Raw genomic sequence first — 23,223 nt, forward strand, 5'->3', positions numbered from 1 at the left:
CGCAGGTCTCCAGAATAGGGGCAAAAGGGGAAGGAGACTCCCCTGTCGTGCCTCTCCCCGTACTTCTTTCTTGACGTTGTCGAAGTACGGTGTGACCGCAATGACAATAGTGAGCACGAGTCATCGGTAAAGTAAACTGATTTACAGGAAAGTATATTTACATCATCATAAAATAATAATAAGGATGGAAAAAACAAAATACAAGGAACAATAAATTTTGGTAATGAAACTCTGCTATAGCACGGACCAAGTTTAATAGTAGTAGTAGGTCCATGAAGAGGGGCGAATACGGCATACAGCCCAGTGTGGGTGCCTCCCATCGTCAAGGTCGTCTCTCTGGAAAGAAAGACATGGTCGTAGACACCTCCCCTAGGGTTCCGCGTCCGGTCGCTTCCTATGAAGAAGACCAGATCCAGATGGGGAACTCAATGATCCACACTGTTAATATGAGAGGAAAATAAATGTTTTAGGAAATGAAAAATATGAAGTTAACAAATAAAACACAGCTCAGGGGCAGTCATGGACGGTAGGTTTTCCTACAAAGTTAACTCAGCCTCCATTGATTTTCATATCAAATTAGCGTGTTAATAAAATAAGCTATCATGGCTTATACTTGCATATCCAAACAGAATCATGAAAGCCTGTTGGTAGAGTCAAGCACGCCGCACACACGAGTCAGTTTGAGTGTGTGCGCCGGTGTCTGAACGCTCACTCACTGCTAGCTTTGTAGCTAACTGTTAGGCTACTTAGCTTGCATTGTTATGGATCTAAAGGTAGCAAAAGCTAACTTTCATAGCACAGCATTACTTCTCACTTACCACAATAAAGAAACAGACCGTATAGTACAGCACAAACAACACAAATGATCAATACTTACATATATTTTCACTTTTAGTATTATAATAATTGAAATGCTGGTTCTTCTGCGGGTGTTCTATCCACGCTCAGGCAGCCACCGCACCGCAGCTGCCTGCACTGTACAATCACTGGGCTGTCACTCAAAAATGGGGACGCACCCCTGAAAGTCTCGCCCACCTGGGAGGTTTGTCTCAGAATCTCAAACAAAAAATGAGGGAGCGCAAAAGAGAAAGCTGCAGCGAGAGCAAAAGTCTGATCATTGAGAAAGAAGAAACAAGAACTGCAAGGGAAAACCTATGTTAAAACAAAGAAAAAAGACTTATAGTTTACATGATTAAACAAATGATTTGTTTGCAACTTATAGTTTTATTTTTGAAATTTATTTTATTTTGCTTGACTCAGTTTTTTTTGCTTTTGAACTCATAGTTTTGCTTTATTCTGAGAAATTGTTGCTTTATCTTTATGAAACAAAACTAATCCCATACTTCGGCACACAGCCAACGTTCAAAGGACAATTTCATATAAAACATACATGGGATACATCTGTGCAGTAGGTGTATGAAGGAGAGACTTGTTTCTTTCAGAGTGCTTCCTCAGAGTTCAGCAATGATCATAAAGTCTTTATTAGATCAGACTGTGTCCAAATCCTTAACCAGAACAAACGTTTTTTAGTGGACCTGCCAGTACTTACAGGATATGAGTTGCCCAAAGGGATTTAGAAGAGCATTTGAAGATGGAAGAATATTGTATGGTCTGACAAGCAAGCTATCAAATGTCAGAGGCACTCAGTTCGTTGCTTAAGGTAATCTGATTCCCAAATGGGCTAAAATATTTTGTCAAGAGATATGTTTTGATTATAACTTTAGGAAAATGTTCAGTTACCTACCCTTGCAACTTTTCCCGCTATAGTGTAAGTGCTTGAAATCAAGAAAAATCCATAACCACCATGATGGATCCCTGTCCAACAGCTGAAAAGCACTTGACATCGTTGTTAATGCATTTAGTCTTACAGTGCTGAAGCTGCAGGATTTAGTCAAAGCCCACCTAGCTCTTCCTCATCTATGATGTAGTTAGCTGACTTTAAATATGTTAAAAAATAAATGATTACAGATTATTCATGGACAAGTATATTAGGCCCACACACCCACCTCACCCCCTGATAGTTACTGTGTGAATGTGGGAAAGGAGCCAGGGTTAAAACAGCTTTATGTAGCTCTATTTGTTATTCTTTATAAAACTAGTAATGTGAATGCCCTCTGAGAGACAATGCCTGAAGTGTAAAATGTTCAATAACAAATGTTCGGTGTGAGTTCCACTTCTTCTGGCCTCTATTTGGCCTTCCTGCAGTGCTGTAGCTCTGCGTCATTTCTAAAATGACAGTATGTTTATCAATGCCATCTTTTTGGATTATTAAGACGCGATGACAAAAAGAAGAAAGCGTTATCTACAACACCAACTGCGACGACATCATTACGCAATATCGTTAATGAAAAAGGACTAGACTAAGACGATTTTATATTTTTTGTCAGTTTCCACCTTTCCTCCTCCTCTCTGTCCCTATTTCTCTCTTAAACACACTAATACACATACTCACCATGCACAACTGTTTGTTCAGTATAAACAGTCCTCAGTCTTGTGCAACTACAACCCATAAAGACTGCCGTTGGTTTAGGTACGGCTGGTTGAACTAGTCAAATATTTTCATGTTGGGCGGTTCAGCTCTCATAAGGGACCGGGTTGGTGCGACTGACCCGTGCATTGAGCAATGTCAGGACTACTTGGTGTAACAAAGCTGATTTAATACTCTTTCAACCTTTGTTTTTTATAAGATAATACTTATACAAAATGTAATTAGAAAATTGTTCTTTAAAAGTCCAAAACTATTGCCTCTGTCTAGACTACATTACTACAGTAGAATGTTAAATAATCTATAAAGAATTGTTGTCACTTGTCATCATCGAAAATAAGATCTGACAAGGTGATTCTCTTTGTCGCCCAGCATAAAGCACTTCACGGCAAACAAAGTCAAGTATAAAGAGATGCAGAAGAAATAAAGTGTGTGTCAGTTGTTGGCAGAACAGCTTGGAATCGGGAATGGAAGGTACTGATGGCCAAACAAAGAAAGTATGAGGATCGGACAGTAATGATTGTGCTGTAGGTAGCTAAGCATGAGCTTCATGATATTGTCTTTTCTTTGTTTGCCCCGTTAGGAATTAGCGTGATCTTTGGCACCGATGGAACAAAATCAAATTTGTCTCACAAATGTTAAAATAAAATAATAATAAAACACATTGGTCTCTCGCATTTGATTCTGAGGTACAATTTATTTGGACGGCAGAAACCAATAAAGTATGAACATGGTTTTGCATAGAGTTCAAGTGAATCAAACATTTAGGAAGGGGACGCCTTACCTGCAGCAAGCTATTCTTCCTCTTCTTCCCTCCTTTCCCTCCTCCGCCTCCTCCTCCCCCTCCAGCTCCTCCTGCCTCCCCACTGCTGTCCAACCCCCCAGTCTTGCTGTCCTCGTCAATCGGTCTCCGCATCAGCATGATCCTCGGTAGCACTCTGAGAAACACCGAGCGCACCCAATCCGGCATAGTGTGGGTCATTGGCGTGCGGTAGTGAACGTTCAGCACGAACACGGTGATGACGATGCTGAGCGTGACAAAAATCATTGTAAAGAGCAGGTACTCTCCAATGAGCGGGATGACCAGCGACGTGGAGGGGATGGTCTCAGTGATAACGAGCAGGAACACAGTGAGGGAGAGCAGGACGGAGATACAGAGCGTGACCTTCTCACCACAGTCGGACGGGAGATAGAAAACCAGCACTGTGAGGAAAGAGATGAGGAGGCAGGGGATGATGAGGTTGATGGTGTAGAAGAGTGGCAAGCGCCTGATGTAGAAGGAGTAGGTGATGTCTGGGTAGATCTCCTCACAGCAGTTGTACTTGATATCGTGCTTGTAGCCAGGAGCGTCAATGATTTCCCACTCGCCACTCTCCCAGAAGTCTTTCAGGTTCACCTAAGGGATGGATAGAGATCTTAAAATCAATTCATGAAATGATCCGAACAACCTTCAGAGTCAACTTACCATTTTGAAAAGGCCACCATCAACAATACAATACATATGGTATGGTTCATCCTTATGAATATGGATTTGTGAGAATATGCAAAACAAACTGACTTTCACCTGGGTTTCATGTCCACATGCACCCACAGACTGTAAGTCGCTGCAAGAGGGCGCGATCACTGTAGTTTACAGATAATAAGGCCGTCTTGCGATGTTTACAGGTCTTACAGAAATGTTACAGCAATAGAAAGTGAAGAGGGAAATAAGACATAAATACAAATGAAGCCACTTATTGTCCACAAGAAGCCCTCCAAGTAGGCACAAAATGGTTCAACATATTATGCAATGTTTAGGTTCATATTTGTGTTCTGAGCCTTTACTGTTACATGATCACATGATTAAATGTTCAAAAAGGTCTTTCTCATACTTCCTGTGCTGCAGCACCTCTTTTCACCCTCTGTCTGAAACCAGAGCCCAGCCTGCTCTGATTGGTTAGCTGGCCGGCTCTGTTTTGACTGGTCAACTGCTTAAAGATGTGTCGGAAATGTCACGCCCCCTAGCAAATCACATAACACGTTTTGAGGTGCTATCCAATAGAAGCATTAGTGTTACATAGTGATGTCATTATGTTACTGAAGCAAACAAAGGAGTCCAATTGAGGTGTTTCAGGCGTGTGGGAGAAAAAACCCCTTTGGAGGGTTCGTTGTGATTTTCTCCTTTGCAGATAATTTAAATGAACAAAAACCTATATAACACTACAGGGAAGAGATAATAGGGCCTCTTTAAACTACAGTGTAATTTTATTCAACTTTCATCTTATTTTCAACCTATTCTCACTCCCAGCTTTTATCAACTTTTTACGTTTTTCCCACTCAATTTTACCGTAGGGTTTTGCTTATGCTGCATCTTTAAAAGGTAAAAACTGTAACACGAAAAAGTTGCCTTTTTTGTTTTAAGAATCTCAGAGCGTATTTTTATATATGTCCAGTATTTGCATGATAAAGAAAAGTAAAGGAAGGGATTAGATGAATCATGAAACATGATAGAAAACCTTGCAATGCACTTACGTGTTTAAACTTAAAGGAACTGATTCTGTAAGACAATTTTTAGTCTTCACATCACTACTCCCAACATTTTAAACATGGGATTTGTGTAGTGGTCCTACCTGTTAAACTAGTATGCTAGAAACGGTTACCCAGTACATAAAAAAATGATGACAAAAGGTCTGACAAAGTTGTTGTTTGAATTGGGTATGAGAACATGTTGACTGAAAACATCTAACTGTTTTCACAGGCTTTCAAAGGTAGTGCTCTCAATATAACAAATTAATTTACCTTTTTCGTCCAAATCGTTCGTGCACCTTGAATGAAACCTAATATATGATCCCTAAGGTTGATGCATGCAGTATCAAACAGAATAATGTAAGAGTGTTTTTCTTTGAAGTAGGACAGAATGAAGCAAAACATGAAATATAAAAATTGTTGATCGTGACGCCAGTCTGGGAACACAATCACAAAAACTGACCTTAGACCCGATTAGTACCAGGTCAATCTTGGCTTTGTCATAAGTCCAGGAGCCGAACTTCATGGAGCAGTTCTGATAGTCGAAGGGGAAGTAGGTGATGTCCATGGGACAGGAAGACTTAAAAATGGCTGGAGGGACCCAGGTGATGGTACCATCAAACTTCAGCAGAGCCTTGGTCTTATCCTCAACCAGGAAATCACCTACAGCGCTGCATGACGTGTGTGTTTGTTTGTGTGTAATCAAGCGGAAGGAGTCCAATGGAAGGATATGAGGCGATATGATACGAGCGTATGTGCATACAAAGAAGGAGGCAGAGACGCCAGACAAAGGCGAGGAGAAAATGAAGGCGGGGAACAAAAGAGCGGGGGAGAAAATATAAAGAGGAGGTAATGGAGGCAAGAAAGAAGAGATTAGGATTAAAAGACAGAGGACAATGAAGCCACATTATGCATCATTGAGAAATACAAAATTGCCTTTGATTAACATTATGAGTTGATATTGAGGATAGAATAACTGAGCCTGAAAGACTGGAGCACATCATAAACTGACCCTGAACCACAGACAATCGTGTTGTGATTACAGAACAGTCAGTTGCACCTACAGCAGCTAGAGGTATAAAAGACATTAGAAGTGGTTGAATGAAATATATAACATTTACTCTACTGTACAATTTTGATTCCTTTTTACTTTACCTCAATGTTTTCATTTTACCCTACTTTATGATTCCACTCCACTACATTTTAGAGTCAGTATTGTACGTTTTTACTCCACTTTTTTTTAAAATTTATCTGACAGCGTGAGTAACTATACCGATTTAGATTTTAGAAAATACAAAAAACACATTATCAATCAAATCTATTACATAATATATAAATATAGGTTAAGATATCCAGTAGAAGTATACAGTACACTGACAATGAGCTCCTCCTTCAGCAAGACATAAATACACCAACTGTCACGATCTGTCTGTGTTTTGTTTTGTCTTGTCTTTTTCTGTCTTTGGTTTTTATTTTGAAAAGTGTTCACCCCTGTCTTGCCTGTTGCCTTCTGTCTGTGTTCCCTCCTGTCTGATTACCCGATTGTGTTCACCTGGTGCCCCTGTGTTTTCTCCTCCCTCCTCACCTATCTCTTGTTTCTTTGATTAGTCTTGTGTGTGTTTAAGTTCTGTTTTTTCTGTCTTTCATTGTTAGTTCCTTGTTTGTCTGTGACTGTGTTCACGGGGTAGGGTTCTGTTTGTCACTGTGTAAACCTTGAAATAAAGGTATTTTCTGCGTAATCTGCATTTGGGTCCTGCCTGCTTCACTCAACCCTCACACCAACAACATGATCTAGTAGTTACATGTATGATTCTGAAATGGAATATTACACATAATGAGTACTTTTACATAAGGTATTGAATGCAGGACTTTTGCTTGTGACAGTATTTCTTCAATTTGGTATTGCTTGTTTTACTTAAGTAAAATAAGTTGACTACTTCTTCCATCTCTGGACATTTGGGCTCCAAAGAATTGGGCACTTATGTAATATTTCGGTGACGTTATCAACTCAAGTTTTCCTACCAAAAAGACACATTTGGGGTTGTTTTCTGTCAGGGCTCGTTTGAACGTTACAAAATGTTTCACATGAGCATATTCTGATCTGTCATGTATTTGTTGACACTGTCAACTCCATATAATGTAATGGCCCCTGCCCTTAAGTGGTGGCAACCAATCACACGGGTGAATTTGCATTTTACCACTGATGTCATATGCCAACGTACTAGTTTTCCTGGGATTTTCAAAATGGAGATGTCTGATTTGCAGTACAATAACATCCTGATGATTCTAATTTCGCTCCTAATTAGGCAACAGCAATTATTGGCTTTGGTAATAAGAAGACTCTTTTTGAAAACCAACCTATTGATTTTCAGGTATTCAATCTCTAATAGTGATTGCAATAAGAGTGAACAAACTAATGATAATGATGCTGATAATGGTTTGACAGTCTCACTTGTTGTAGAGCACGATATCAGGTCTCCAGATCTTGTTGGATGGAACTCTAATGAACTCGATCCCGTCAAACTCCCTAGGCATCCACCGCAGCTTGTAGTCATTCCAAATCTGAGAGAGAGAAGAAGAGAAACCTCATTTAGAGCACACTGCCGAGCCAACCATCTGTTTTGCATTTTTCATTGTACACTGCAGACGGTATTATTCACTGGAGACATTCCCCTTCGTGGGAATATTTTGGAATACATATTTATACCTCAAGCAGAACTTCCTTTGATGTTTTACAGTAGTGCCAAATAGGGATAATGTCGCAAGGAATCCAACGCCCATCAACAGAGTTTCAAGGAGTATCTGAGGGCTTTCATTGCTTGTTCAAAGTCGTAACAAGCAAACATGTATTTCTTTAATGCAATGCCTCACTATAAAAAGAATCACAAAGCTTCAGTAAGCAAATAACAACACATCTACAAAACAGCTGAACAAAGAGCAGCTCAGAGAGGAGAGGAGTTAATGCTCACTGACAGAAGAACACTTGCTATGCTGTCAACATACCTGCGGGTAAAATTTCATGAGCCGCGGATCCATTAGTCTTGGCTATTTGCATGCCATTCAAGATGAGTTCATTCATTAGCAAATGCAGATTAATATCCAGTTATGACCTGGGAGCTGTTTAATTAACCACTTCATGCTACACTGGATTTTTATCGTGAGCTATATGATTGGCTAGAGATGGGATTCCTTATTGGTCGATCTTTTTTTACATGGTTATTGGATCAATGATAAATGCATACAGCGAGTCACAAAAAAACCACATATTCCCTATGTATCTTAGTCAACAATAATAACAATACAAATATAATGAGAAAAACATCACTCGTCACCGGCTTGATCTTCAATATCAGGATACATGTATTTATTATCCTTGCAAGAATGGAAGTAGTCATCACACACAGAGCTGCGCGGGACAAATAGTTCCCAGAGTAGAGTCCTTGACATGCTTATATACAAGAGATTGTTACAGTCAACAAGATGGAAGAATACTGGTTCAAAGCAGTATTTTGACATTAGTTAAGATTAGCTAAGGCCTGCGTAAGCAATAAACATGACAGTCATATGCCTATCTCTCTAGGGGCTGTCTCATCGTGCAATATTAGGAACATAGCTATCATAACTTCAACACAGTGTCTCATGAGCGTCATCCATGTTGTCATACATCTGGCTACGTACACAGCTACATAGGGCCTCTGTTATAATGTGCTACTCTGATATAGAAGGAACATTCAGTATTTTCCCAACGCATGACTATAATTGTCAATAATTGAGAAAGTGACTAAGGAGTTTTCAAAAAAGATAAAAAATACCACTGATACAGAATAAGTTAGGGACTCTACAAAGGTTATTAGGAGATAAGGCAATAACAAACATGATAGTCAAAGCTGCTCTCCAGACATGGAATAAAGGAGGAATATGAGCAAAAATGTAAAGAAATTGAAATAATACATCTTATAGCGAAGAGGCAGGTAAAATATTCCTATATTCGGCATTATTTTGCATTGTTTAAATGTAGTTGTCTGATCGATATCATAAAAGTAGTCAGTAGAGCTTGTTTTGAGTATACAGTCAACACATTTAGAAACACTGCATGCTGCTACAGAAGGAATCCCCTGCAGTGTTACTGTGGTACAGACGCGATAAATTCATAAAGGGGGGGCTTTTTGAAATGGCTAACACTGTAAACCCCCCCCCCCCCCCCCCCCCCCTGGCTGCGATTCAAAGTCTGTATCAGTGACGGTGGTTTTGAAACAGCTTATTCATTAGTGATGCCTTGTTATAAATAAACAGCTCAGCCATTACAAACAACAAATAAGATCAGCCCATACAGGCCTTTCAATGCGTTTTAATTGGAGTGCGCAGAGATCACAGTGTTATCAACCGTTAAATCTCATCAGCATCCAGCAGCTGTTTGGCAGCAACGAGTCAATGTTAAAAAAGGTCAATATTTATTATGAAAGCGGCTTTAATTATAAATATTTGTCAAAGAGAGATTTAGTCGAGCTAAATTGGTGGTTTGGGGCACAGAGGCAACATGTGCTATTTGGATTTATGGTTGGGGAGGCAGGGTTTGGGGGGTCAGGAGGTCAGGGTCCGTGGTTATTGATCCGCTAAGAGACAGAGCGTGACTAACCATGATGCTAGCATTGATCAATGGCCCATTGCATTCAAATGTCTTCCTTGGTTAGCCTTGGTTTCTTGTTTTGCCTCACCTGCTTTATTTTTTACTTCAGTGATATATGACGTTCTCACACACACACACACACACACACACACACACACACACACACACACACACACACACACACACACACACACAAATAAACAGTACAGAATGTATAGTTGAGTGTTAACACCTTTCTCACTCTTCACTGATCGCTATCTCTGTCCATTCCGAAATGGGGTTAGGTGTGTGTGTGTGTGTGTGTGTGTGTGTGTGTGTGTGTGTGTGTGTGTGTGTGTGTGTGTGTGTGTGTGTGTGTGTGTGTGTGTGTGTGTGTGTGTGTGTATGTTGTACTTACATGCCTGAGCCATAGATTTGTTTCCATGATCTGGTTCACCTCATCCTGGAAAGACAAGAAGAAGAAGAAGAAGAAGAAGAAGAAGAAGAAGAAGAAGAAGAAGAAGAAGAAGAAGAAGAAGAAGAAGAAGAAGAAGAAGAAGAAGAAGAAGGAAGAGAGTGTGTGTGAAAGAGGGGGAGTGTGTTGTTTGTACTGCAAATGGGAAAAAAGAGTGAGTACCATATGGAATTTAAAAAAAGGTAAACAAAAATGCAACCCGAAAACAACAACAATTCACAACATTTTCAAAAATAAATGAGATTCATCCTCTAATCTTTTTCCTCTAGAGCGGGAGTTGGTGGACTGAAACGGTTGAGTAATAAAAGATGGAGGGGTTACAGATGTCACTTCCTCTCCACCTCTCTCTGTGACCCTGGTTCAGTTTGATTTGCAGTCAGTTGATTCTCAGAACTCCACATCAATCACATACAGGCCTGCGTCAGCAGATACACTGTGCACAAGCAGATTTGTGAACATATGTGCAGAGACACAAACACTGTGACACATCCACACACACTCACCTTTAGATTAATCTCACCTAGCCCAGCAAGCCGATATAGCTACATATCAGCCCCAGCCTGAAAAAGTCTCCTGCAGGCAATGTCCTCTTCATCTGAGGATTTCCATTTTGAGCTGAAAACCTCTTTCACTGTGTGGGGATCTACAGCGAAATCCACTCCCCCTCCCCATCCGCATTAAACGTAACATTGCAAAGGGAAAACAACAGCGTATAACAACACCGTGTGACATTTTCAGAATCCGTGAAATTGAGCAGACTAAATAAAGATTGTATTCACTTTCTGCTTTCACTTCTCTCGTTCCACGGCTTATCTTTTGCCTTTTCTGTATCAAAGGTAGTAAATATGATCAGGGCGCTTGTTGGAAGACGTCTTTCAGTTCACACTCTCATGTACTGTTGAGAGGATGCTATTAATGCAACAACACGTTTGTTACATTCACTTTTGCTCTTGCAAGCTTGAACAACCGTTGTATAGGTTGCTCTGATGTCCAAAAGGAGTTACATGGTTCATGTTTCTTAAAACTGCAAATGAATTTAAATGTAAAATCAACATAAGTCCTGATCATACTTCCAAGTGTTTTAACACTAAAGTGTAACCCTTTGAAGGCCAGTTAGGGATATTTAGCCAATAACATAATGCCACAGTTATTTTTCATGGAGAAAAAAAACTATTTACAAACACTATATATTAATGGTATTCTCCTCTGAATTTCAGAAATGTTACCATTTTAATTGCGGTTTGATGACATTATGCCCTTGAATTTTTTTACGACGAAAAGTTAAAGATCACATATACGTATGCTCATTTTCAGATTCATATCTGTATTTTGTGCCTCTTCTGTGACATGTTTATATGCTATACTGTTCAAAAAGGTATTTATTCTTCTCATACTGCCTGTGCTGCAGCACCTCTTTTTACCCTCTGTCTGAAACTAGAGCGCAGTCTGCTCTGATTGGTTAGCTGGCTGGCTCTGCTGTGGTCAACCGCATAGAGATGTCCCGCCTCTTAGTGACATCAGGTCAAATGTGTTGAAGTGCTAGCAAATAGAAGCGTGAGTGTAAGGGTTGGGTGGTAATGGAATACAAGTAACGGCGTTACGTTATCAGAATACAAAAATCAAGTAACTGTATTCAGCTGGCGTTATATTTGAAAAACGAGTAATCTGATTATAATTACTTTCGTAAACCTGAAGTGAATACATTTTGGAATACTTATTGGAATTATTGGTGGAAAAGTTTCCTCACAAATGTAATATTCATAACCGGCAGATCTGCAGGTGTCTGTGAGGCCCCGCCCCCCGCACGCAGATGAGAATTTAAATTTGTATTTAAAATATATTGAAAGTTAGAAACGGAGATGATTCAATAGAATGTGCAAGATAACGTTTATGTAGCATTTCTTTATTGTCGAAATGATGACATTTCATAACGGATAAAGTCAAGTGAATGGTCTGCTGCTGTTGAATGCATGGGCAAGTGACTGGAACGTGTCAGATAATAATAATAAATAATAATGATAATTCATTCTATTTAGAGGTGCCTTTCAAAGCACCCAAGGACACCTTACAATTCATAAAGTATTCTAAGGAAAGGCTTAAGACAGTACAAAGAATGCGGTCCGGGGGATGTTTTTTATGTGGGTGCAGATGAGAGGAAGATGCTGTGTTTGAGTTGTGCTCTTTATAAGCCATTAAAACAGTAAAATACGTGTCTCCTGTTCACCAAAACATACCCATCTGTTATGGAAAAAGAAAGTATTCCAAAAGTAATCTAGTCTGGAATCCGTCCCTTGAGGGGGGGGTTGTGTCACGATTCTCATGTTATGTCACGTTTATAGTTTTGTAGGTTTGGGTGTTTTTGCTGTTTTCCATGTCATGTTTTCCTTTGGGTTATTGTCTGGTCCTTTTCCCTGTGTTTTCCTCTTGTCATTAGTTTCCCTGGTGTGTCTAATGGTCTGATTATGTTCACCTGGGCCCCAGTGTTTTCTCCTCCCTCCTCACCTGTGTCTTGTTGTGTGATTGAGTCTTGTGTGTATTTAAGTTCTGGGTTGTCTGTCTATCTTGGTCGGTTCGTCTTGTTCCCTGACTAGTTCTGCGGTGAGTGTTCTGTTTTGTCATTGTCTATATAGATCATAGCCTTGAAATAAAGGAAGTTTCAGTTTATATCTGCATTTGGGTCCTGCTTGTTTCACAAACCGTGACACAACAGCGGAATAAAATATCGAAACATCCAATTACAAACTCTCACAGAGCCTGGCTGTGTAATCCAGTAGGTAATCAGTATAATCATTTATCCATGTGTTTGCTCACTAATATCCGAACCCATTTATTTTTCACAAAATTGTACTATTTGAAACACTTCAGACACCATTGTCTCAAAATTGCAGAGGCTCACTGTCCATGCATTATGATTGCCACAATGCATTGTGGGAGCAAAGCGAAGCGTTGCTCGCTTCAAAAGTAGAGCAATGTTCTACTTTTGAAGCTTCGACGGAATCGTCAGCCAATCGAATCATATGCCAGTACAAGCTCTAGCCAATCAAACCACGTGCTTGTGTGTCCGGGGCGGGAGATTCATGTGATTGGTTGTTGGTCGAGCTTCATACACGCCCCCCGGCAAGCTTCTATGCACGCCGCTGTGTTTAGGGGCCGCTAATGTCTCAGAACTGGAGGTTAAAGCATGAGATTGAATCATTTACAAAATTACCCTATTTTTCTCAAAGTATTCTGCTTCAATCCTAATTTATATCATTCATCTTTTCACAAAAAAACATTTAAACCACTGTCAAAAAACACAAATTGCTCTCCTAACACAAACACAAAAGAGGGCCCACACTGTTATACATTAATGAAGGTTAATCTAGAAATAAATAGGACAAACTAATTTAATCAAATGAATCACTAAACCAGAACCTGCCAAACACTGCCCTAAGACACACTGATGTTCCCCTTTTTTAAATGCATTCCAGATTGTAGACAATTATGTAATAGCATGCAACAATTGGAGTGTGTACTCTTATTATACTATTTATTTTCATGTGTTGTTTATTTCCTGTGTAATTTCCTGTTCACACATGCGGCATCACTTCCCATCTGAGGGCCTTACCTTTTCCCTCTGAGGGCAGATGTGGCGTGTTTTGTCTTGTCTTGATGGAAGTACCACACGGAGGTCACACAAATGGTTTCCTATGTGACTGACAGTGTTAGATTCCAATTTCCCCCACCACTGCTACTGTCTCACTCTTCTTTCATGTATACATTTTCAGTGCCTTGCCTTTGTATAGAAATACATTACTTTTCTTTCAGACACAGTTGTCACAGACACATTTATTTCCTCCCCAACATAATCGGCAAGTAAACAAGACCTGAAAGAATGGTTCTCGGAACAAAGACCCGGCTTTGATCAACCATTTGTTAACATTACAATGCTCTTTGGAAATAAAAAAAGACATGCTTGTCTGTTCCCTCTCTATTACCCTTCTGCAATCGTTTTCCGTCAACAAGGAAATAAAGAGCCCAGAGAAAAGCCTGGGAGTCCATGAGGAAATGCAAAATACTGTTGCAAGGCCCTTCCTGAGGATTAACAGGGTTTCAAGAGTGGGATGCTATCCTCAAAAAGGAACACATGTGACATAAGAAAGAAACAATATGATTATGCCACAGTGAGATGTCTTTCATTTTTCCTTGGGTTTAAGATTTTGCTGAAATAATTGTAAAGAATAAACTTTTATAACAAGAACAGATTACTGGCTTCCAAAGAGATTTAATTGTTACTGTTTTACTTAGACTATGTAGGGTGAGTGCTGAGGGGGTTTAGAAAGGTTAACAGAACATACATTTTAGGAAAAGCTGTCTTGCCTATAGTTTGGTGAACATGTATCAGTATTGAGCCTGGAGCCAATTAGCTTAGGTTAAAGCATGTGAGGTTGGATAATATTCACATTTGAATCAATAGCAGTTCCTTGAATGTGATATATGTACCCAACTCTAACATTTTTGCATTACAATTATTGCAGCAAAAGTGTCTGTTCACATGCTTTCGGGGGTGTCCTCTTGCTGACCCGCTTTCCCTGCTAGAGTGCTTATTCATAACTCAACTGAAGGTAACAGTCTCTCACCAAGATGCGCTATTAGGTATCTAAAGTTGGCACCAAAATATTTGACACAAAATAGTCCTCTGTAGTATCAAGGTTATATGGTTGTTACCCTTAAAAAGTACCGAATTTGGTACTAAAACCTCAAGAAGGCTTAAACAGCTTCTAAGAACAGTATAATCACATTATATATTGGTTGTTTAATCTCAACACAAACAGCAAAGAACATCTGGAAATGGTCACAGAGAAGGCTATCCAATTGCCTAACAAGCAACATTTTGTATGGAGTAAAACTCTTAATTGAATGTGATTTTTGACAGAGTGGGTAGACATTTCCCTATAACAAGTTAACATAGCTTTCATTGGGGAGGTCCCATGCGACTTTGCCCAAAATATGACATGATCTGAAAAATGTGGAACAACATGACCATCAAATTAACAGCCAGTAGAGTAAGCATAAAACAACTCAGTCTTCCAGTTGTTTTGATTGTATCACTCTTAGTTTATTTAATACTGTCTATTGTGTGAGCTGTGCATACAAAGACTTTGATCAGCAATGAGGCGTGTATTTTGAGGTTACATCAATGTTGACGGGGCCATATCATCAGTAGTGCAGGTCTGTTTTTGATGAGGGAGTAACAAGTAAGAAGTCTGTTTAATGCATACTGACAGAACTTTCCACACACAAGAAAAAAAGTTGCAGAACAAAGTTCAGAGTCAGTGCATACGTTTTCTTTGATCTTGTCAGCACTTCACACTGATAATGAAGTGGCTGTGTCCCCCCTGGTTATATATTCCTACTTGATCTGATGAATCCCAGTCTATCACTTATCGGAAAAACACTAGTGTCACGAGTAGTTCATGTATGGCTTATAAACAGTGTTTTCATTTCTGTTGGATAATTGATAGAAGTGTTCAACATAGTCGGAGATATGCATATTTCATTGATTGTTAGGGGCCACAATCAATGTCTGTGCAATTAATATAAAGAGATAGCAGGTGATTAGCTTAGCTTAGCACTAAGACAGGAAGCAGTGGGAAAAAGCTAGTCCGGAGTGAAAAATAAAAAAAATACTGCTGAAACTTCTTCACCAACTCAAAGTTACGATGCAGAAAGTGACTTCCCCCTGCCAAAAAAATATTGCAGCATTATTGTTAAAGCATGATACCAGTTAATATATATAATATATTTATTTTACTAAATTAATAGAAAAGCTAAATGAGAAAATGTTTGCCCCAGCCGAACACGAGAGAAAAACGAGCACTGTATTTGTGTTGTGAAACAGATTTATTTAGTGTTTTTTCAAATTATCTGGTCATTTTTTTCAAGAGAGCTCAGTGGTCCTGATTCAAATCTTCTAAATATTCCTCTCTTGGTTAAGACGGATTGTAGTAAAGACAACAACTCCAATGATGGCAAGCTACTTCATGACGTCACCAAACTCTATCTTTTTTTATTGTTTCGACTGAGAAACCCCTGGAGGCAGAATTTGACATATTGTTTATTTTGAAGGATAGAGATGAGGGTGGTGTTGATCTTCTAAACTACCTCTTGCCATGATATAACTGAAAAAATACTCCTTAAATATAAAACTTTTCTCTTCAACCTGAAAGTTATGGCCCATGAAAATGCATCCAAAAATTACTATTATTATTTTTGTAATGTTTTCATATACATGTAAGTATATGAGCCCTGTAAGGAGCAATTGTACACCAAATTAAATAGTCCTGATTGGCTTCAAAATCCACAAATGTCACTCATCTTGGCTCCAATTCTCTGTTTAAAACCCTTTAACCGCCAGCGCCACCATTTGGTCGAGCACATTTTGTGTCTTGATATCTTGTTGAAAAAAAAAAAAAAAAAGTGTAACTCCATCAGATTCAGCCAGCTCTACCCTTTGGTTGACATGTTATGCACAAAACAACCTCTAGATGTCACTGTGGTTCAAACAGAATGCCCTTCAGCTAGCTTCAACTGAGAAAGTTGGAATTCTAAAAAATCACTGCTGAAGAAATCACTCTTTTTGGTCAACTTTTGTAAGGTAACCATATCATTTTTGACATATTTTAGTGTCAGAGCACTGAGTGAACATAATTAGATAACTTGATGCACACATTTTTTTTTAGCAAGGGTGTAATTATTTTTTGGAAAATATGGTCAACCAACCGGTAGATTTGGCCTTTTATGGTAAACTAGCAATATGACTTTTTCAGAGTTTCAGAGATGTTTTTCAATAAAATATGGTAAATAAATGGCTAGATTCATGGTAATATTACTACATCTAGTAGCCTACTGCCTTATGAGTCTCAGAGTGAAAGAGTGATAATAATTTATATAGGACCTTTCATGCATGAAATGCAGCCCTAAGTTACACACAGATGAGCAAGTTAGGCCAACACAGGATATATACATTTCCTGTTAGGCCAGGGGTTTGTTGTTAGGCCAATTCAGCATACAGTAAGGTGAGCAAGTCTTTTTTTTATTATGAAAAATACTTAACATTACTTTTTGCCCGAAAAAATGGTTTACAATTATAATTTATTATCTTTTATGAATCTATCTGGTTGTATATTATGCTAATTTTCCATAAAAGAAGCAAATGTATTTGAGTTTGTGTTTTATTTTAGTTTGATGCATACAAATACTGTACTGTATATGATGATTGTTGAAAATGCACTTTTACCATAAAAGACCAGCTCAACCAGTTGGTAGAGGCTCATAAAAACAAAACTGTGTGGTCAGTCGAAAAAATAAAAATTCTTTGTCGTTATTTGTGGCCCATTTGATAAAAAAATGCAAACAAATAATTTTTCCATAGCTTTTTTCTTGGTCTGGCAGTTAAAGTGTTAATTCAAGTCCTTTTTGGCCTGACAAGGTCAAAAACAGAGAGGTGTTACAAAGTTGTGCACAGGTTGGCAGGTGCGGACTAGTACACACACTTTTTTATGTGTGTGTGTGAGTGTCATCACACATGTTTGTCTGGAGGCCTCTGTCCTCTTTTGCCCATTTCCCCAGGCAGAGGACCCCTGTCTCGCCTGCCATTTCTCAGGCTGACAGCTGAGAGCTAGACAGCGGAACGAAAGAGCAATGAGGGAATGTGGGGAGAGGCAGGGCTTGAATTTGAGGAGAAGGAAAGAGGTAGAAATACAGGAGTGGCTATCGCTACATCATCCCCCTCACCCACCTTCCCCCCTCTTTGGGGACCAGGTGTTCTCCTTCTGAGGGGGCATGACTGGAAAGAGGAAATAAAGCCTAACCTCATGTTTCACTTGGCATCTCTGCACCTGCATCTGCGGGGTTGGGAGGTGAGGAGGGGGCAGGGCGTCAGAATAGGTTGGTCTCTGGAGGCTACAAGCTTTGTTGTGTCACCACCCTACAGCAGACTTCCATGCCCCCACCAACCCCCATCCCTCCGCCTGACACATCTTCTTGAAAATAATGCCAGGCTTTGAATCAGCAACTCAAGCGTTTCCCTGTCCTCAAACCAAACTCTTTATTTTGTTTCCATCGTGTCAGGTAGCTGCTTTTGTGACATTGGGAAAAAGTCAGACGTTATCGTATTTTTTTGTGGTTTGTGTTTACCCCTTTTATCAGTCTAATGTTATTAAAGGGGCCTTTTTTGGGGATTCCCTTTCCTTACCAAAGTGGTTGACCAATCACAAGAGATCCGGCCTGCTAACCAATCAGAGCAGACTGGGTTCTTGTTTCAGATAGAGGGTGAAAAGAGGTGCTGCATCACAGTCGATATAAGAAAAATAACTAGCTTTTTGAACATAAAAGCTTTGATTGAATAAACATTAGCATAATAGTGCCCCTTCAAGTCACTGTGTCCACGTTGTTTATCTTACATTCTGTTTTAACAGCCTTAAATTAAATGTAGCTTTCCACTGGATCCATGAAGACTGTTTTCTTGTTCCACTAGCATACCAGCCATACACTAGCCGTTTTGTTTTGCTTTGCGTGCGGGCATCTATTGCTTTCAGTGATGTTTGTTCTTTTATAGTAGTCATCCAGGCTTTGCTTTTGCTTGTTTGTCTCTGTCAGCCATGTTGTGTTAGCCTACCGCTGGAGGGTGAGGTCTGTCCTCCACTGGGTTGTTTCCCCCCTTAAGGTCAGGGCGTGAGTCAGAGGCCTGATTCCGTCACCCCAGGTTACCAACTCACTACTTCCTGTCCAGAATATAGAATGAGAGGGCATGGTGGCTGAGGGCAAGACGGTTCAGGCCCCGTGAGTGTGTGTGCGTGTGATGTTATTGGAAAAGCAGTTATTGTTATCCAGGCTGAAAATTGTTTGTTTTTTTTGTCCTGGTTTCACTGAGCCCAGAGGATGGACATATCTAGTCTTTATATCATAATCACTATTTTAAACACAGTATGGGGTAATACCAGGGGCCATTGGCAGATATTATTAAGTTCAAAATAAAACATACTTTTTCATTGCGGCAATAATGTTGTATTTTCACATAGAAATGGAGCGAAACTTCATTAGCAACATCTGCAAAGGAGGTAAGGTTTTGGGTTTGCTATAATGGTGTATATATTTTCTGTGTCATCAGGATTTAGGAGTTGTTCTTTCTCCAAAATGCTATTTTATTTTGCTCTTGTTTCCACATGATTGTGTGTCCAATAATCACTGTCTGTTTAGCTTTGGTTTATTTTCAACAATCTCTGGAGGGAAAAGCTATGCGGTTGCTATCACCTGGCAGATGACATTGTGAGAGTAAACAAAATAGTAGCAGTACCAATAAATACATTATGTGGTAAGTGAGTTTACTTTCTGTTTATCGCACATCCATGGTGCTCACACTGGAGAAAGAGATTTATTAATGCATTTTTCAAATCAACCAATAATAAAAGTAAAATATGCCCTACAAGACTTACTTAAGTTAGCCCTAAGATCATTAATGCTAGACACATATGCTATGTCTTACGAATATCAGACATTTTTGGATTAAATATGTGAAGACAGAAGTAACTGTGGCCTCAGTGGTTTGATGAAGGTCATATTGCGAAACTGAAAAAGAAGAACCTGACTCATTTCATACCTTGGAAAAGATAAGAAAAAGCACAGATGAGGGTAATTTGGGTCTGTATGGGCTTTTTTGTGCAGCCTGTCCACGCTGTTCTGGAGATATCAGACGGTAAAATATGCTGTCGACAGCATCTTTAATAAGACCTGAGACAAAAAAACGATGAACAATATGAACAAAAGAACAGTGATTCAGTATGTGACACTCTTTACTTTTTATCGAATCAAACCACAGATTAAACATATTTTGTTGAAACAAAAGCATAATTAAAAATGTTTTGTTCTGACTTTCACATTGGAGTGTCCTTTTTTAAAAGAGTTTCAATTAAAAAATTATCTTTGGACTAATGTGACGTTATTTAAATTGCTATTTAGCAACCCATACTCATTTGTAAGGTGTGATTATCATGCAGGATGTGTTTGTGAAGCTAATCGTGTAAAATGATTAATGCTTGAAAGCCATTGCTTTTCTATTTTGCAACATCATTCAGACAACCATTTTCACCATGGGGCGAAAATAATTTCAAAACATTTCTTACCTAAGGTGAAACGAAAAAAATTATCAGTTTGGATGGAGTTTGGCGCGGGGAAAGATAGCAGGCATTTTGTTAGACGTGCACGGGGTCAACAGGGCGGCGAGGCTACGTCTCAGGTCAATAGGTTGTTGCAGAAGTAGCAGGCCCGCAGATAAGGGAAGAGATGGGAGGAGAAATGGGCATTGGAGCGCGGACTGTAATAGCTGTCTGCTCTGGCCTGATGAGGTGGCTGGGGAATAGAGCCCAAAGATTCCTGCTTGTGTGTGTGGAATTGTGTGTGTGTGTGTGTTGATTGATGGGGTGGCGAGGGATAAGAGTGGGTCCAGTTGGTAGGTGTGTGTCTGCATGGGTGTGTCGTGTAGTGCAGGCGGTGTGTAGTGGACGTGGTGAAAGGTGATAGGGCCGGGCTGTGTAAATGATGGCTGATGGGGTCTCTTGAAAGTCTATTTAGCCAGAGTAATGAAGTGCGTCTGCCAGGGGAAGAATATGAGGGACAGGCTTGGAGGCTCAGACAGACAGCTAGGTCACCTCACTCAACCTCGTATGGAGAGAAAAGGAGAGATGGACAAGATGATTCAGTTGCAATGACTGTTATTCTTACTCTGTCTGCCATGGAGGTGCCTTGGAGGACAAACAGATCAGGTAAACTCACTGCCATTGATATAATGTCAGTCTTCACCTGTAGGTCATGCGGCCTGTACTTCCAAGCCAACATTTTTGCCTTGACTTTCTTTCTATCTGTCTCAGTGGCACTTGAGCTCAGTATAAAAGCTCCAAATTGTAACATTTCAAGCTGTTGGCCTTGATTGTTAACTAAATCCCTTGAATCTCACTCCAAATGAAACTGGGAAGTCAACCTTGAGTTTCCAATGCTGTATTGTTCCATAAAGTGTTCCATAAATGGGTCTGTTGCATTGTTAACTATTAATTATGTTAAGTTGACATTGAATGCTTGGGCTGACTGCAACTTGTTTTCTGATCATGTGGACCAATATTTTACTCAGCTTCATGTAGATCAGGAAACATTTCTAATTTCGGACCACATATTTGTAGTTTATCAGTAAAGAACATGTTCTATGTCTAATATCTTTATGTTCTAAAACCAAAAGTGTTAATATTATGTTGGAATCTATTCCTCAAGTATGACTGAACCCATTTAATACAATTGGGAAAGGTAGCCATGGGAGAGCAATACACCACAGCTCTTGAGGTATCAAGCTCATAACAGTGTAACGGGAGAAGAACAATAAAGTTATGATATGGTTATTTCACGTATCTCTATAAGGAAATATTGGAAAATATATTGATTGAGTAGTTCAGAATGTATGTAACATTCCGAAAACGATGATCAAACATGCAATTCTCAAAACAATACACCAAGTTTCCAAATGACCCAGGCCAAGGCAAAGATTGAACTCTTCACACTCTCTTTTTTCTGATTTTACCAAAAAAATATTCTTATGCACAAACAACACTTTGAATGCCTTCTGAAAGAATCCCTATCAGCCCCCCTTGAATACCCCAAGGGGTTTCATGAGGATTTAAGGTGTTGATGTTGATGTAGAACATTTTTCAAGACTTCTCAATTAATGTTAAAAGGGTATTCAGAGAGTGTCATAATGGAAAATGTTGAGAACTGGCAATCAGATGGGCTCGAAGATCTAATGGGATATCCTGTTTACAATATATGGGTTCTCGGGCTAATTCTAATAATATAATGCTGGTCATTGAGTATGGCTTTGTTGGAGTAATAACTGTGAATACACATTTTAATACCACTGTATGACCATGCTGGTACGACGATATTTACGCCCTATTACCCCGTATTCCTATACAATAACCAAACTGTTCTTTCTTTTTCTTATCCGCCCATTTTTCAGTCATAAACATATTCTGGGTTTTTCCTCTGTAAGATTTTAATCAGGACCCCAAAGGCCTCTAATTCAAGAAGGCACACATTGCATCAGTCGCATGCCCTGGTCCCACGTATCCCTGCTCCTAAAAAAGAAGGCTATCTTGTGAAGGATACAAACAGATCATATCTGTTTCTAGGCTGTCAAGTGAGGGACGTTTGAATCCCCCTGACGACCCCAAGGCTTTTGCAGCAGTAGATTCAGACTCCAGCGTGCTTCTTCTTCGTCTTGTTTCTGTAAACTAGTGCCAGGCCATGTAAAGATCACACTGGAGTGAAGGGGTAGGATTGGGATGTAGGGGGATGGTGATTTTTGAAGAAAATGGACCGAAGGCTCAAGTGGCAGGCACCAGAAGTTTTTTTCATGAGCTAATGAGGTCAGGGAATGAGAAAAGTAGAACAAAACCATAGTGATTACATCTTGACAGTCCATGAGATTCTTTTGGGATAACTAAATGTCTTTTCATGAAAATGTATGTGCTAAAAACAACAGGGCAATCAGTGGATGTGCTCCATGAGGATTTTAAAAAATACGTTGCTTCTTGCTTTGACTGAACAAATGGTTCACAGCTTTTGGCTGTTTTTACACTATGCCTCCTTTGTCTGTAATAAATAAACCGGCTTCAATCCAAGCTTATAACATTATTATGAACCACACTTTTAGCACATTTGGAATGGCAACACTATTGATAAAATGAATTATCATCAAAGTTTGTACATTTTTGGATTTGCATTGTGCCCAGAGGATTAATCATACTGACCTTGGTGATCACTTTCTAGTAGTAGGTAGTAGACTTTTTGTTAGCTTCAAAAGACAAATACAGGATGTATTGCTATGGAAATTGATGAAAACCTTTGTTCCCGAGAGGATATATCCTAATCCCCCAACTTTTTCTCGAGCACTAGCATCAAACAATGCCAAGCTTTTTACATTTGTTCAGCCTTTCTTGGTTTGAGAATAACTTTAATACCTTTATTTTGCTTTTTAAGGTCTTAGCCATTGGATAGATTCCCATGAAATGTTGTTCAACCATTCATGTGCACATGTTGTTCATATCTGACTTTCATCTAGCGTCACTA

General features: G+C 39.4%; 1 protein-coding gene across 1 annotated transcript; it reads right to left on the reverse strand.

The window, feature by feature from the left end:
* Positions 1 to 3,332: 3,332 nt before the first annotated feature.
* LOC104967565 (neuronal acetylcholine receptor subunit alpha-3-like) lies at positions 3,333 to 20,946 on the reverse strand (the record flags this gene model as incomplete). Its single annotated transcript, XM_010797064.1, has 5 exons — positions 20,833 to 20,946; positions 10,015 to 10,059; positions 7,443 to 7,552; positions 5,454 to 5,661; positions 3,333 to 3,881 (listed from the first exon to the last, which is right to left on the reverse strand). Coding segments are annotated over exons 1-5 (1,026 nt in total), but the record flags the coding sequence as incomplete, so codon positions are not given.
* Between the last annotated feature and the right edge of the window lie 2,277 nt (positions 20,947 to 23,223).

Source organism: Notothenia coriiceps, unplaced genomic scaffold, assembly GCF_000735185.1.
Source record: "Notothenia coriiceps isolate Sejong01 unplaced genomic scaffold, NC01 NC01_scaffold00002405, whole genome shotgun sequence".
NCBI classification, from domain to species: domain Eukaryota; kingdom Metazoa; phylum Chordata; class Actinopteri; order Perciformes; family Nototheniidae; genus Notothenia; species Notothenia coriiceps.